This window comes from Podospora pseudoanserina, chromosome 5 (assembly GCF_035222485.1).
Source record: "Podospora pseudoanserina strain CBS 124.78 chromosome 5, whole genome shotgun sequence".
In the NCBI taxonomy this organism is placed as follows: domain Eukaryota; kingdom Fungi; phylum Ascomycota; class Sordariomycetes; order Sordariales; family Podosporaceae; genus Podospora; species Podospora pseudoanserina.
The window spans coordinates 744,760-758,423 of NC_085924.1; the positions used below are offsets into that span (position 1 = coordinate 744,760).

The window sequence follows — 13,664 nt, forward strand, 5'->3', positions numbered from 1 at the left end:
TGTCTGAGTGAGACGGGTAGAAAGACAAGACGAGACAGCGTCATAATGCAATGCGGTCTTGGCAACCACAACTTTGCCAAAGATCATTGACAATAGTGTCGATCTTTACTATTGGCATGCCAGTCTGTCATGCGGACGGCATATCTGAACCTGATCAGCAGTTGGCATTTACGCTCCTTGCCCTCAATCTTCTTTGCCGTCTAGCTCAAACACAACATGACCTTGTCACCTCTAAGGCTCCACGTGAGCTTCGTCTGATACGTCCAAGGGTGTCGCGACGATATACCGTACAACCCATGAAATATGTTGAATGGAAATGGATTGTCTTGGAATTGTGCAGGTTGTTATTAAAATTATTCTTTTGTTCTTGATACCGTTATGTTGAGGTTGATTAGGTAAGAAGCACATTTATCACTTCCTTGTTATGGTGTCTTTTTAGATGGTGAATGTCGGGTAGGTGCCTTCACTGCATCATTTACTCCAGTGATTGCTAGCTTGTTGGGAACTGAGCCGCCTCTTTGTAGGCCGTGGATGCCTGATGAATCTTCCATGGCTTGTGCAGCACTGCAAAGGGTCTTGCTCTCACTCCACGGCTGCTGCTGCGAAATGTGTTTGTTTACCACAAAAACCCCGCCTACCTACCTACCTAGTTCAACGCGACCACAAGGTTGGAAGACCGCAAAGCCGGGCCCCTACCCCTACTTTCTCCCCTGTCATGCCCGGTCACGCATCCAATTGCAACCGCTGGGATAAGGTTCGTTCTGGTGACTAGTGTGACACACTCGCCGGCCGGAATGGTGTTTCCCTCGCCCAGCTCCGCAGCTGGAACACACAAATCAACGCACAGTGCAACAATCTGTGGCTCGACTACTACGTCTGTGTTGGCATTCCAGGCGTAACTCCATCTCCAACGACAAGCACACCCACATCTGGCCCGATTCCCTCAGTTTCCCCAGTCATGCCTGGCTACTCATCCAACTGCAACCGCTGGTACAAGGTTCGTTCCGGGGACCAGTGCAATACCATTGCCAGCCGCAACGGTATCACCACAGCCCAGATCCGTACTTGGAATAGCCAGGTCAACGCTGGTAAGTTGAGCCTTCTTCCATACATCTGTCTTCGTGACTGAAGCAAGTTCTTTCGTACCCCGACTGACAAACATGACAGGCTGCACCAACCTCTGGCTCGACTACTACATTTGCATTGGCGTCCCCGTCACCGCACCGTCTCCTCTCATGCCTGGCACCGCCGGTACCTGTAACCGTTGGCACTTGGTTGCGTCTGGCGACCAGTGCGACAACATCGCCTCGAGAAACGGCATCACCGTGGCCCAGTTTAGGTCTTGGAACACGCAGGTCAATGCCGGTAAGTCTACCCATTTATCTCGTCGACGACAGACCCCTACTCCAGTGCTGACATGACTTGATTGTACCTACCTAGCCTGCACCAATCTTTGGTTGGGTTACTACGTGTGCACCCGTGCTTGAGCCTGCTGCGGGGGCTTTGAGATGCTTGGTTTTATGAGTGATGAAGGAGGCTGTGGCTTTTACGGTCCTTCTGCCGGTTAGGAGTCTGCGTCAATTAGCAAAGTCCCAGGCTGAGATCACCGTTCTGGATTCATCTCAAGAATCAATCGAGGATTCTAGAGACAGGAGGTTTACAAATATGGTGATTATGTAATTGTGGAGATAACCGCCGCGGAGTCTGATCTGGTTCCATGGCACGGATGACGTCTGCGGAAATCAACGACAAGCAATGGTGCTCCAAATTGTCCATGTACTTGCTGCTCATCCAACATCTCATAGCACTGTGATTATCTTTGTTGTTTCTGTCATTTCCAGTGTATCTACCCGCGATCGGGTGTATTTATTACGTCTTCTTTTTTTGCGGCTTTGGGGCAACCAATTTGGGGAAAATGACTCCTATATTTAACCCGCAAGCATCAAGTCTCCAAGATGGCCAAGCATTTCTCCACGTCGAGCTTTGGGAAGATTACTAATGACCATGGCCCGTTTGACAGCTGAACTTTGAATATATCTATGCATCCTCATCATGTAAACTGACCATACGTTTCTTTAAACTTGAAATTTCGTCTCACACAGCATCGACTCTAGTTCTCCAATTTCCGGCATGCCTATTCCAGAGACATACAAAGCCTTCAGGCGCACCACCGGCGACCTGCCGAGGACCATCGTCCCCTCAACTGAACCCATGGTGCAAGAGCTTGCGCCGCACGATGTCCTCCTCAAGATCCACGCCGTCTCCCTCAACTTCCGTGATGTCGGCATGCTGAACGGGCGCTACCCGGTGGATGTGATTGAGCGTGGCATTCCGTGCTCCGACGCAGCTGCTGAGGTTGCGGCTATCGGAAGCGCGGTGAAGGATTTCGCCATCGGAGACCATGTTTCGGTCAATTTCGATCTCGGCCATCTTGTTGCAGGGGATGACGAACCGATGCAGGCACTTGGGGGTGATGTTGATGGCGTTCTGAGGGAGTATGCGGTTTTTGAGGATAAGGAGCTTGTGCAATTGCCCAAGCACTTGTCGTGGGAAGAGGCATCCACTATCGCGTGTGCCGGTGTCACGGCTTGGACTGCTCTCGACAACTTGAAAGCGCCGAATCCTAGAAGTGCCTTGTTGCAAGGTTTGTGTCTCATTTACTGACCCATGATAGTGAAATAGTGACTGACGGATTGAGCTAGGCACGGGAGGCGTCAGTCTGTTTGCTTTGCTGATATGCCTTGCCGCGGGCGTCAAACCAATCATCACGTCCTCCTCTGACAAAAAACTTGAGGAAATCCGAAAGCTCGGCTCTGATGTCGGTACCATTAACTACAAGACCGTCTCTGACCAAGTCTCGGAAGTGAAGCGCCTCACCGACGGCAAGGGCGTCGACTTTGTCATTAACAACACTGGACCGGCGTCTCTTCCGGAAGATATCAGTTTCTTGCGTTCACGTGGTGGTGTCGTCTCTCTTGTTGGCTTTTTGGCCGGCTTCAATGGCGACTGGCAGCCAAGTGCTATCATGGCGTTGATGTCGAAGTTTGCGAAGTTGAAGTAAGCTATTTCCACCGCCATAAAAACATATTGTTTTGTCTTTTCCTTTGTTTCTTTTTTCCTCTGGATTGCCAAGGACAATGATTCCACTAACGATGAGTGATCCAGGGGTATTGGTGTCGGCTCCAAGCAGGATTTCGTGGAGCTGAATCAGTTTCTGGCTGAGAAAAAGGTATCCCTTGCCCCGCTCGTTGACCGAGTCTTTACGTTTGATGAATCCCCGGCCGCGTTCGACTATTTGTACTCTGGCAGCCATGTGGGCAAGGTCATTATCAAGGTGCAGGACTAGACATGACCTCCTTAGCACATTGCTAGCTGGAGGTCTTGCGCGAAGACGAGCTTGTAGGCTACTGGTGGCATGATGTTCATTTTGAAGGATGTGGGCAATTGTAATATGATCCAACGGATTCTGCATGGGATGAAGATATGAGGGTGGCTTTGGCACGCGAACGGAATTAGGGAACAATGTTTGTCTGGTCTTTTCATCGAAGTGTCTTCACATGTTCTGCGCCTTGTAGTACATCCTCTCAGAATCAACAGTTTTAGAATACAAATGGTACGTCTCCCGCTAGTTTCCATTGGCATGGGAATCTCCAACCTTGCTCAAGTTCTCCAAACATATATTGATCAGGCATTTCTTCATGGGCGTGGTGCTGCTATCAAACACTTTACTACCTTACGGAGGCTGAGATGAACAACTGAAGAAGCTGAGAGAAACGACTGAAGTATCTGGGATTTGGCTGAGGCTAAGGACCAAGAGAGCTTGGACAAAGGGTTACTAGGTAGGTAACAAGCTCATATGGCCTTAGACAACTGGCCCTGCCACCCATTTCAACCACTGTTACAGAGCAACACCCCCCGCAATATAATCCTTCCGAATACCACACCGTCACAATACTCCACAATATCTCCCCTTCTCTCCTCACACAGCCTCACCAGCAATCTTTCCAAACACAAGGTACTTATGCAGAAGCCGCCCCATTGGACTTGCCTACCTACTGTGGTATATTACTGAAAGGCAGGAGCGCACTATGTCTTTGAGGTAGTACCTATCTTACAATGCATTGTGGTTTATTGTGTAGGCATCTATGTATAGGTACCTTGGTGGGCAAACCGGTGCCAAGTCAAATCAAGCGAGTGTGGGCAAAGAAACGCCTATTTCCCCCCTGACAGTTACATGTGCTTACTGAGCGCATCTCTATAGAACCTGAATAGATCACTCTCACAACCTTCAGTTTTGCGTCCCATGCGGGACCAGAACCCCAACCTTGACGCCCCCATCAACCTCAGAGTTGCTCAGCTATCCGAGTCAGGGTTGAAGCCAGGCACCTGATCACCAGCCGCCGCCTTCAGAGCAGCAGCAAAGTCGGCATCATTGAGCTTCGGCTTGGCATCCTGGTGGAAGTTGACCAACTTTGTCCGCAAGTCAACAGTCGGGTAGTGGTTCCATCCGACCAGCTCACCGAGAAACCACTCGCCGGTGTAATTCTCGATATCATCGTCGGCCTCGGCGGCCATCCTGACGCAGTGAGTCAGGCCGCCATCCTTGTGGTAGACGATCTTGGCGCGTGTGCCATCGTGCAGGCGCGGCTCGTTGGTAGCTGTCGGGTACTCATTGTGGCATGAGGGAGCGACACGCTTGACTTGGTCGTCCTGGACGAACACAATGACGTGCTCCCAGTCGTGGGGGTGACCGTTGCCCCAGGCGGGACCGCAGATGAGCTGGTCCTTCTCGAAATAGTACTCGTACATGATGGCACACCATCCCTGGTGTCAATCGCGAGTTAGCAGGTGATTGGAAAAGTCCGCCGGAAGGGGGAACTTACATTGTTGCACCGCGCGCGACTGTAGACGTTGTTGCTTTGCAGGCGGTTCTCCTCACGGCAATTTTGGGCCAGGCAACCAGGGGGCACGCCGTCACCGGGGTTATGAATTCCGTTATTGAGGTTGCCCTGGTCGTCCATGGCCGAGGTGTAGTAACAACCATCGCCGTCAAAGTCCAAGACAGGTTGGAACCGGTGCTCAATCTCGTCGGCACCGTTGGGCAATCTTCCGATCACATCACGCTTGGTGATGTTGACCTCGGGGTCAAGGCCAATCGTCGTCAGGAACGAAGGCGTGGACAAGGCAGCGTTGGCGCTGGCGACGGGGGAGGCACGCACGCCGGAGAGAACAGCGGCGCCGACGATGAAGGCGGCGGTAAGGGAAGACATGTCGAAGATGTTTTTCTGTTGGTTCCTGAAGTCTAAGGTATGGTTGCTTGCTCTTGTTGGGCTTTATGAGGCTGGATGAGGATGAGAAGTGGGAAACATGACTCCATGTCGACATGAACTGGGTTTTATATACCTGTCCTAAGCATTACCAACAGCACGTAAACTACAAGTTATCTCTTCAGTCTCGGCGTAAGGATGCGCAAGGCATTCCATCGCCATAGTTGGTTAGGTCTTCGACTCCCAGAGTCCGAGACCATCCTTCAGCTTACTGTCGATCTGTGAGGCTGCAAGGTTGCCCGCCGTAAAGGTTTGATCACTTAAGTAAGAGGAAATTGACAAGATCAACATGATCCTTGGTTTATTCTGTATCAGGTATATCAAAAGGACTGCTGTGCTGGGGACCACAAACGCCGACTCCCATGTGTAGAAGGTAGCACGCTGAAATGGCACAGGCCTAGTTACGTCAACTCTGTTAGCCGAGCCTTAGCGCTAGATGTGCTATGATTTGGTAGGAAGAGGGTATGACGCAGTGAAGATAGGTGGTATTGGAGACGCTTACCTGTGTTGTTGATGTTCCTTCGTGCCACCTTGGCAGGGGCTGAGTCCGGCGCAGTGGTACTACATGTTATTACTTCTCCGACCTTGCCTCGAAGCCGTTTTCTTCCAGACTACAGAGAGTACCATGACTTCTTCATAGCACCTCAGCTCCAGTAAACCAAGTCATGACATGACGTATCTCGAGGAGAATCTCGATGGACAACCTGACAACGATTGTCAGCCTGACCATGAGCGGTGTCAGCATAGCTCCGAAAGGCATCTCCTGGGACCCCAGCTACCCAAATGACCTGGCCTATATGGAACCCACTCCTCCTGTGATATTAGAGGCAATGGCCGCACGGGACCTGGTGACCTCAGTGAGTACTGGTAATCTTCTTACGGATATAGAGACTCAAATGCGTTCTTCCATCACCCACTTGCACCTGAACATCGTCAGCAGGTTTTCTGACTTTCTAGGATCAGCCAAGTCATTGTCGATTGGCTGTTGCACTCAAATCAAAATGAATACCTATATGCAGACCATCGCGTAAACTAATGCATGGAAGCCGGACCTTGATTCTTGGTCAGATCCGTGGCACCCAGACAGGAACAAAAGTTGGTACAAAGTGGCACGGTTCCTCGGACTCCAGCTTCCTCGCCCGGCAGGCAAGTCCTTTTAGGCTGCTGCGCAGTCACTTATTGATCGTCACTGCTCTCGTCAGCAGCCTAACTGCTCAAATTAATGATCACCAGTGCTAACTCCTTCTTCTGTTCTATTTTCGAGAGGCAGGTATACAAAATTTGCACGCAAGGCTTGGCCACCAAGTCACCACCTAGGTGGATCTGCCGTATTCCCTCCCAATCTCAAGTGCCCCCAGCCCCTTTCTCTTTTTCACACTACCAGTCTGACCTCGGATTCATTTCATCCAGGACGTCTTTTATGTTCCTCATCATGTCCGTTTTTCATCACCAAGAAGCTCCCTTCAACAGCCGGGAATACCTGGACTACACAGCAAGTTAGTACCTAGGTAGATATATACCCTATCTCCATGACCTGTACCCTCATCAAGGACCCGAGGAAGAAACAGGATGCTGCCAAGCCTGGTACGCAATCCATGTCTGGTAACAGGTGACCGCCAACGACGCCATACCAAGCAGCACAGCAAAAGCAACACCGCAGAGGGTAGCCATCAGCATGTACCTCGCCCCGCTCTTCCGTTCCAGTCGCCTGCCGAGCCAGCCCCGTGGCCTGGGAGTCTGCAGCTCATTGTGCAGCTCGGCCAGCCTGTCGGCCAGAAATACGTATTCGATGCTCTCCTCGCCTGTCTTGCGTATGGCGCTGACCTCCAGGTGCTGGATATCAGGATCAAGAGAGTATTGTTCTGTCAGAGACCGGAGAAGCCTTTTTGACTTTGGCTCGCTCAACGGAAAGATGATGCTTTGGAGGGAATCTAGAATCTCGAGAACCAGTTGACGCGGGAGAGCTCCACTGTTGTGTTGTTAGACAGCTGGTTTCTCTTTTGTTTCGGAGGGAAACTCAGATACTTACACTCTGATAGAGTTAGATGGAAGGGAAAAGTCTCCATCACTTTTCGTCAGCCGAAGCTGTTCTTTGAGGAACGCGGTATGGTGATAAATTTCGAGTGTATTCTGGTTTCGATCCCATTTCAAGTGGTCCTGAATATCGTGGGTATCCCGAAACCGCATTCGTAGTCGTTTTTGGAGTTTGACGGCACGAAGTTCTGACTTCATCTCGATGGAAGAAAGGCTCTCGTTGAAGCTGAGAATCGGATGGCTCGTGGTGGGAAATAGGTCCTGTATGTATTTGCTAAACGGAACGTCATCCTTCCAATGGAGCCTGTATGTCCCCGTCTCTAGACGGTCCGGTGACTGATAGAGCGCTGAACAATCTATCATGGTGAGGACATTGACCACAAGACTGCTGGCATTGAGCAGATTACTTCGCCTTGGTTCGCTGTGGGCCCCTTGATTGGCGATGAAGTCACAAAGCTCTGCTCGGGTGAGATCCGGGTTTGCCTTTAATTGGAGAATCGCATGGTGAAGATCCTGGTGTGTCTTGAATAGCCTGTTTTCGGGAGAGCAGCTGTCGACATAGTTCAAGATCAGTGCTTTGTAAAACTGGAAAAATCGTTGAAGTTGGCCGATTCGTCGATGAGGACAGCTCCTTGAATTGCACTCTTTCTCAGACTCAAGATCATTGCAAAATTCCCAGCCCCAAAGGACTTTTCCCAGCCTTGGAAAGAGTGAATCTTCGACAGAATTCAGTGGTAGTGCAGACATGGCGGTTCGTAGATCCAAGTAAATCAATCTTGGTGAAGGAAATCAAGCCTCGATCACAAGTCTGTAAGTAGGTGATTGAAGTATTGTAACACACCCCATGACTGGCTTCGGGTTTCGGTGAGTGTACAATAGCTGCTGATGCCGGACTCGGGGAATGCTTGCGCATCTAGGCAACGCAGTCCAATCGCAGATCTTGGCTCAAGCCTTCACGCATCGCGGGCGGCGGCGCAGTTGCTCAGCCTTTGGGCAGCCAGCATTGGGTACCGATCAGCAAGTGCGGGGATATAGGCCTCGTTCTGCGTGCAATTGTGTCTGGATGGATCATCCCGTAGGTACGTCAAGCGAATTTTGGATGACTGCGGAAGGCATCCTCTTCTGACATCTTTGTCTCCCTCCCCCTTCCCATCGACGACCACTGGAATTCTACCTTTAATTACCTGTTAGCATGACGTCTCTACTTCGCGCGATCAAGATTCAGAACCACAGTTCCGACAATACTGCACTTCTGCCAATGCGAGTCAACCCTCCTCGTGCTGAACCGGATGCTGCCCAGCTGAAAGAGAAGCTTGCTTCTCTAAATCTAAAGGGCGATGTTTCCGTTGCGCAAATCAGCACGGAGCTCGAAAAGTCTCCCAGTCCGCAAGATGCGGATGCATTCTCTGTAGACGCGGGCGGAGCCGATTCAGGCTACGGGTCAACTGCTTCCACTCCCCAAGAAAACAAACAAAATTTCTTGGATCGGACATCGGTCCCTGTCTCTGTTCCTCAGGTCTTCGACAAGCCAATTTCCGACGACCAACGGGATCGTTTCTTCGACTTCAGATATCAATACACCAACTCGCTCTGGAAAGCGATATCCAAGGGGAATAAGAAAGCGCACCCGGGGGACATTTCAATGAAGTTGAAGTACATGGGCTCTGACGAGGAGTCGGCCAAGCTTTTCATCGTTATACAGTGTGAGAAACGCGTTGCAAAAAGGGTGAGACACTTTTTTGCTCAGGAACACATCCAACAAGATCTGAAGCCCGAGTTCGAAGTCTATATATTAGACAAGGGTGTAATACGCCTGTCAACAGAGGACACGCTTGATGTCTTTGCCCATCTTGACGGGAGAGTTACGTTTTGTGGTATGAGTATCCGTATGGTGGTCGATGCAGCAGAAACGATTGCAACATTTGGCGGCTTAATAACTGTCACCAGAGGGGAAATCACTGAGGTGTTTGGGCTCACAGCAAGTCATCCAGTGGAAGGGAGCAATGACCTTGACCGGTCGGATGACGATGATTTCGACTCAGAGGAGTTTACAGACACAGATTCGATATCTGAGCTAAACGAGAGCGACGCATACCCACAACCGAGCCAATCTCCGAAGTTAAATGCGATGACCTCGATTGGTAAAGTCGCCCATGATTCCCTTCGCCTTTCCTCAACAACTTCAGCCAACCATGACTGGGCTCTGATCAAGTTGAACACTGCCGTTCTTCTCCCCAACCTCGCCCCCGATAGCCACCCGCCAAGCATTTTTGGAATCAATCTGTTAGCCTCCAGAGTGCCGTTGCAACCACAGCAGAAGATAGACGTGGTTGTTATGACCAGCCACGGTCTCCAAAAGGGATCTCTAGTGTCTAATGGGTCATCTATCATGATGTTCCCAGGAAGGTCCTTTTTGCAGACTCTAGACCTCGTCCTGCGCTCCGACTCAGGTATGATGGTCAACCCTCGCCCTTTCCATGCTGACACATAGCTAATATCTATTTAGAGCTCCGTCCTGGAGATTCGGGATCATGGGTGGTGAGCGAGACCACACACGAAGTATACGGTCACGTCATATCCGTGGATGCGCTTGGCGAGGCTCATGTAGTCCCTTTAGAGAGCACATTGTCTGATATTCGAGCACAGCTTGATGTGGATGAAGTCGCTCTCCCAACAAAGGCCGATCTGGAACTGTCTTGGACCGAAACGCCAAAGATCACAGGGGATTCCGCTATGCCCATGGGCGACTGTGAGCTTGGCCAAGACCATGATATAGCAGAGACCCAACACAAAGTCGGCTTGCATGGCCTCACCCAAGAAAAGCATCAGCCAGCTTGCACGATACGAGAGATTACGGACTCCTCAGACAGCGCCTTGTCAGTTCTGCAGCCCGTTCTTAGAGTTCCACTGCCTCTGAGCGCCCTCGCGGAGCAATCCAGGCAATTCGCCAAAAAACAGAACGAAGTCTATCTTTTCAGAAAACTTTTAGACAGCCACGTGACAACTCGTGGGGAGCAGTCTACATCCACCCTACCATCTTTGCACCCTATGACAGATGCCCTGTCAGGGAGCTCGAAAAGAAATGGAAAGCAACGATTGAGCGGTCTATATCACCGACTGAAGGTGAGGCTTTCGAGAAGGAACAAGGTGTTGGAGACTCGTGAAAGGGTGATGAACTGGGTGACCCCTCCGTCCGCGACTTCATATCCCCGTGTTTCGCCCTATAGCCAGGTCGATTCACCGCATCATCAGCAGAGCGTGCATTCGTCTGCAAAACCTTCCATCGAGCGTGACTCAGGTTATTCATCCATGAATAGCACGCCGGCGCCCAGGCCACTTTTGTCAACTGATTCGCCAAGCAACCTCTTAGAATATTCCGGTTAACATCTTGAGTGTCAGGTGAGTGTCTAACTACAGACCAGGGGGTTGAGGCCCAATCTATAGATCAATAGACGTTGGATAGCCCTGAAACCATCCTTACCTGGATGCTTACCTTTCCAGATTTCGTGTTTGTGCTGTGCCACCTTATGTATGCCATGAATCAACGTTACCCCGCACTCCAAGACGCGGAGCACCATTTATCCACAAGGCACTATCTACCTCTTGAAGCCAAACATGGATCGAAATATGAAGGGAAAAACCCTCTGCCCAGAATGTGTCGGGATCACTTTCGATGATGTAGCGGGCGACGCAATTGGAGCATTGGACCCCATGACTTGCTGGGAGAGAGGTGACACGCTCCCGGACCTACCTCACTTCAGCTTGTCGGCAAAGAACGGTTGCAGCTTTTGCGCATTCCTTTGCCATCTGCTCCGGGAACGACTCCCTAAGCAATATGCCGCCGTTACAGAGACAGCAGGGTGCCCTCGGGTTGTTACAGTTAAACTGGACACGCCGGCATATACGATGCGCTCAGACTTGATGGTTGTCACGAATGATCTCGCTGGAAATAATGACGCCGAGGAAGAGGATGGGCTTCACTCACTTTGTTTGACCTTTGGGTCTAAGGGATGGCCGCAAGACTGGCGGGTGCGCGTGAGGGTATATCAACATCCCGGCTCCAGTACGTCGCTCTTGATGTCCAAGTTGGCCGTTAACGAATCGAGGGCTTACATACGTTGCAGCGGCTGTCTCCGAAAGTCTGGGAATTACTCTGAAAGTACCATCAACCGATGTACTCAGCCAGGGTAGTATACAGACTCTTAAAACCTGGCTGAGAACCTGCGACGACGAGCATCCAAGTTGCCAAAACGCGGACTCCAGCTGGCTTCCCACGAGGCTCATATACATAGGAACACATGATAATATAACCCCCCGTTTGATTCAGGTCTCCGGGGCCAGCCTTCCTTTGACGACGCAGTACATTGCCCTAAGCTATTGCTGGGGTCCCCCATCTCAAACCCGACCACAGCTAACCACCACCATCGCAACGCTGCCTCAACGGCTTGAAACAGTCCCAGAGCATATAATGCCAGGCACCCATCGGGACTTGGTCCTCTTGGCCCGTCGCCTAGGCATACAATACATCTGGATAGATGCGCTCTGCATCATCCAGGACAACCATAAGGACTGGGAGACCGAAGCGGCATCAATGTTTCGGGTGTACCGCCACGCCTATCTGACTGTCGTTGCCGCAGCTGGAGATTCATGTCATTCTGGGTTCTTGTCTCGACCTGGAGTTGGCCCACTTGCTGTTGTCCCCTTTCAGTCACGATTGGGAACCGTGTCAGGCTCGTATCTACTCTCTTGGCATCAAGAGTACAGCGCCTGGGACGCAAACAACCCCAGCCATATGTCTGGCTGCTCGTGGGCGACGCGTGGCTGGACGCTGCAGGAAGATGTCCTGTCGAGCAGGGTGGTGTACTTTCGGGACACGACGTCGTTCTTTCGGTGTCAGACACAACGGTGTTTGGAGCATAGCACAACAGTCTACAGAAATGTTCATCGCTGGCAGGAAAGATTTGGTTCTTCTGCCTTGGCTGGTCCATCAGACCACAACAGCAGCAAGACGACAGAAGGAAGAGACAAGACGAACCTCTACAAATTGTGGCGGGCCATGGTTGCGGAGTACTCCCTCCGGAATCTCACGGTCGAGGAAGATAAACTGCCGGCAATATCCGGTCTGGCTCGGAGCTTCAATGTTGGACTTGATGACCAATACTTTGCAGGACTATGGAGAGGTGACTTTGTGAGGGCGCTGTTCTGGTCCACCCGCCACGACGCGGTCAAACCAGCCAAATTCTGTGCGCCGTCTTGGAGCTGGGCTTCATGGAAAGGTGAGGTTGGATGGTCAAAGTCTCATTCCCTTCCACTGGTAACGGAGTGCAAGATTCACCACATTTATGTGGCGCCCTTGGGTTCAGATCTATTCGGCAGAGTGAAAGGTGGTTACGTCGACCTGACTGGGTCGTTGCGTCCGGTTTCGCTGCGCCCAACAGACGTTAGCGTTCTGGCTGATAATGATCCCTATAGGGTTGATTTGTTTCAAGAGGGGGTTGTGGAGGCATGGGCTCGAGGCGCAATAGATGGCTTCACGTCATCGGGATTGAGGAACAATGGCAGTTACAAGGAGCCAGATGTTGCCAAACTGGACTGTCTTACAGATATTCAGGCATTAGTTCTAGCCTTTGGCTCGGCTCCAGTGGGTGTAGATCCTGACACAGACGATTTGATATTCTCGCAGCCGGAGTATCCACTTGGCCTGCTGGTGGTGGCAGAGAAGAACAGCAGTCTGATAGATATGCCCACATACAGACGAGTTGGCGTTTTTCAGGCGCAGACTACGGCGGCTCAGGGACTACAGGCTGAGAAGTCCGTTTTCGATATCAGGCTTATTTAAACTATATTTCTCAGGCTGTTCGTTGCTCCGGTTTAAAAATATGTTAGTTATCAGTAAGTACGGTGAAGTTGTTGCAGACAACTGCTAGGACCATTAAATCGAATAAGCTTGCGGCAAGGCCTTGATTTCTGCCCTCGCTGTTTACATTCATCTGGAAGGGTCCAGGGAGGAATCACCCCTTATCGAAATACCGCGCTTGTTTGCTGTTGTTTGACCGGGGAGCAATGTTAGTTCACGGCGTAGACGCTCCCTCGCGCGCCTCAGTTGTGCGAGGGTGTAACATTACCACCACAGATGTGCATTCCAGTTTACAAACAAGGATTGAGCCGAGGATGAGGGGTAGTAACGGGTTAAGTAAGTAGAAATCTTGAGCGATAAGCTTGAGCTGTTGAGCTTGCTGATGCGGACAATGGAAAGCTTCAATTGGCAATCCAGGATCTCACCTGAGGCAGCGGCTGCAGAAG

The 13,664-nt window shown here is 51.0% G+C and overlaps 5 protein-coding genes across 5 annotated transcripts; 3 read left to right on the top strand and 2 right to left on the bottom strand.

Annotated features, from left to right (window-relative positions):
• Nucleotides 1-450: 450 nt before the first annotated feature.
• Nucleotides 451-1,487, top strand: QC764_501130 (uncharacterized protein; the record flags this gene model as incomplete). Its single annotated transcript, XM_062947376.1, has 4 exons — nt 451-645; nt 676-1,088; nt 1,168-1,365; nt 1,441-1,487. The coding sequence occupies exons 2-4, from the start codon at nt 959-961 to the stop codon at nt 1,485-1,487; spliced, it is 375 nt and encodes a 124-aa protein (XP_062798591.1). The 5' UTR covers nt 451-645; nt 676-958.
• Nucleotides 1,488-2,130: 643 nt separating this feature from the next.
• Nucleotides 2,131-3,675, top strand: QC764_501120 (putative secondary metabolism biosynthetic enzyme; the record flags this gene model as incomplete). Its single annotated transcript, XM_062947375.1, has 3 exons — nt 2,131-2,644; nt 2,703-3,057; nt 3,166-3,675. The coding sequence occupies 3 exons, from the start codon at nt 2,131-2,133 to the stop codon at nt 3,344-3,346; spliced, it is 1,050 nt and encodes a 349-aa protein (XP_062798592.1). The 3' UTR covers nt 3,347-3,675.
• Nucleotides 3,676-4,353: 678 nt separating this feature from the next.
• On the bottom strand, nt 4,354-5,270 carry QC764_501110 (uncharacterized protein; the record flags this gene model as incomplete). Its single annotated transcript, XM_062947374.1, has 2 exons — nt 4,354-4,824; nt 4,884-5,270. 2 exons carry the CDS (start codon nt 5,268-5,270, stop codon nt 4,354-4,356), a joined length of 858 nt encoding a protein of 285 aa, XP_062798593.1.
• A 1,147-nt stretch (nt 5,271-6,417) lies between these two features.
• On the bottom strand, nt 6,418-8,654 carry QC764_501100 (uncharacterized protein). Its single transcript, XM_062947373.1, has 2 exons — nt 7,357-8,654; nt 6,418-7,296 (listed from the first exon to the last, which is right to left on the bottom strand). The coding sequence occupies exons 1-2, from the start codon at nt 8,106-8,108 to the stop codon at nt 6,873-6,875; spliced, it is 1,176 nt and encodes a 391-aa protein (XP_062798594.1). The 5' UTR covers nt 8,109-8,654; the 3' UTR covers nt 6,418-6,872.
• Nucleotides 8,275-13,200, top strand: QC764_0074720 (uncharacterized protein; the record flags this gene model as incomplete). The annotated part of the gene is made up of 3 exons (XM_062940689.1): nt 8,275-9,811; nt 9,868-10,110; nt 11,897-13,200. Exons 1-3 carry the CDS (start codon nt 8,554-8,556, stop codon nt 13,198-13,200), a joined length of 2,805 nt encoding a protein of 934 aa, XP_062798595.1. The 5' UTR covers nt 8,275-8,553.
• Nucleotides 13,201-13,664: the final 464 nt, after the last annotated feature.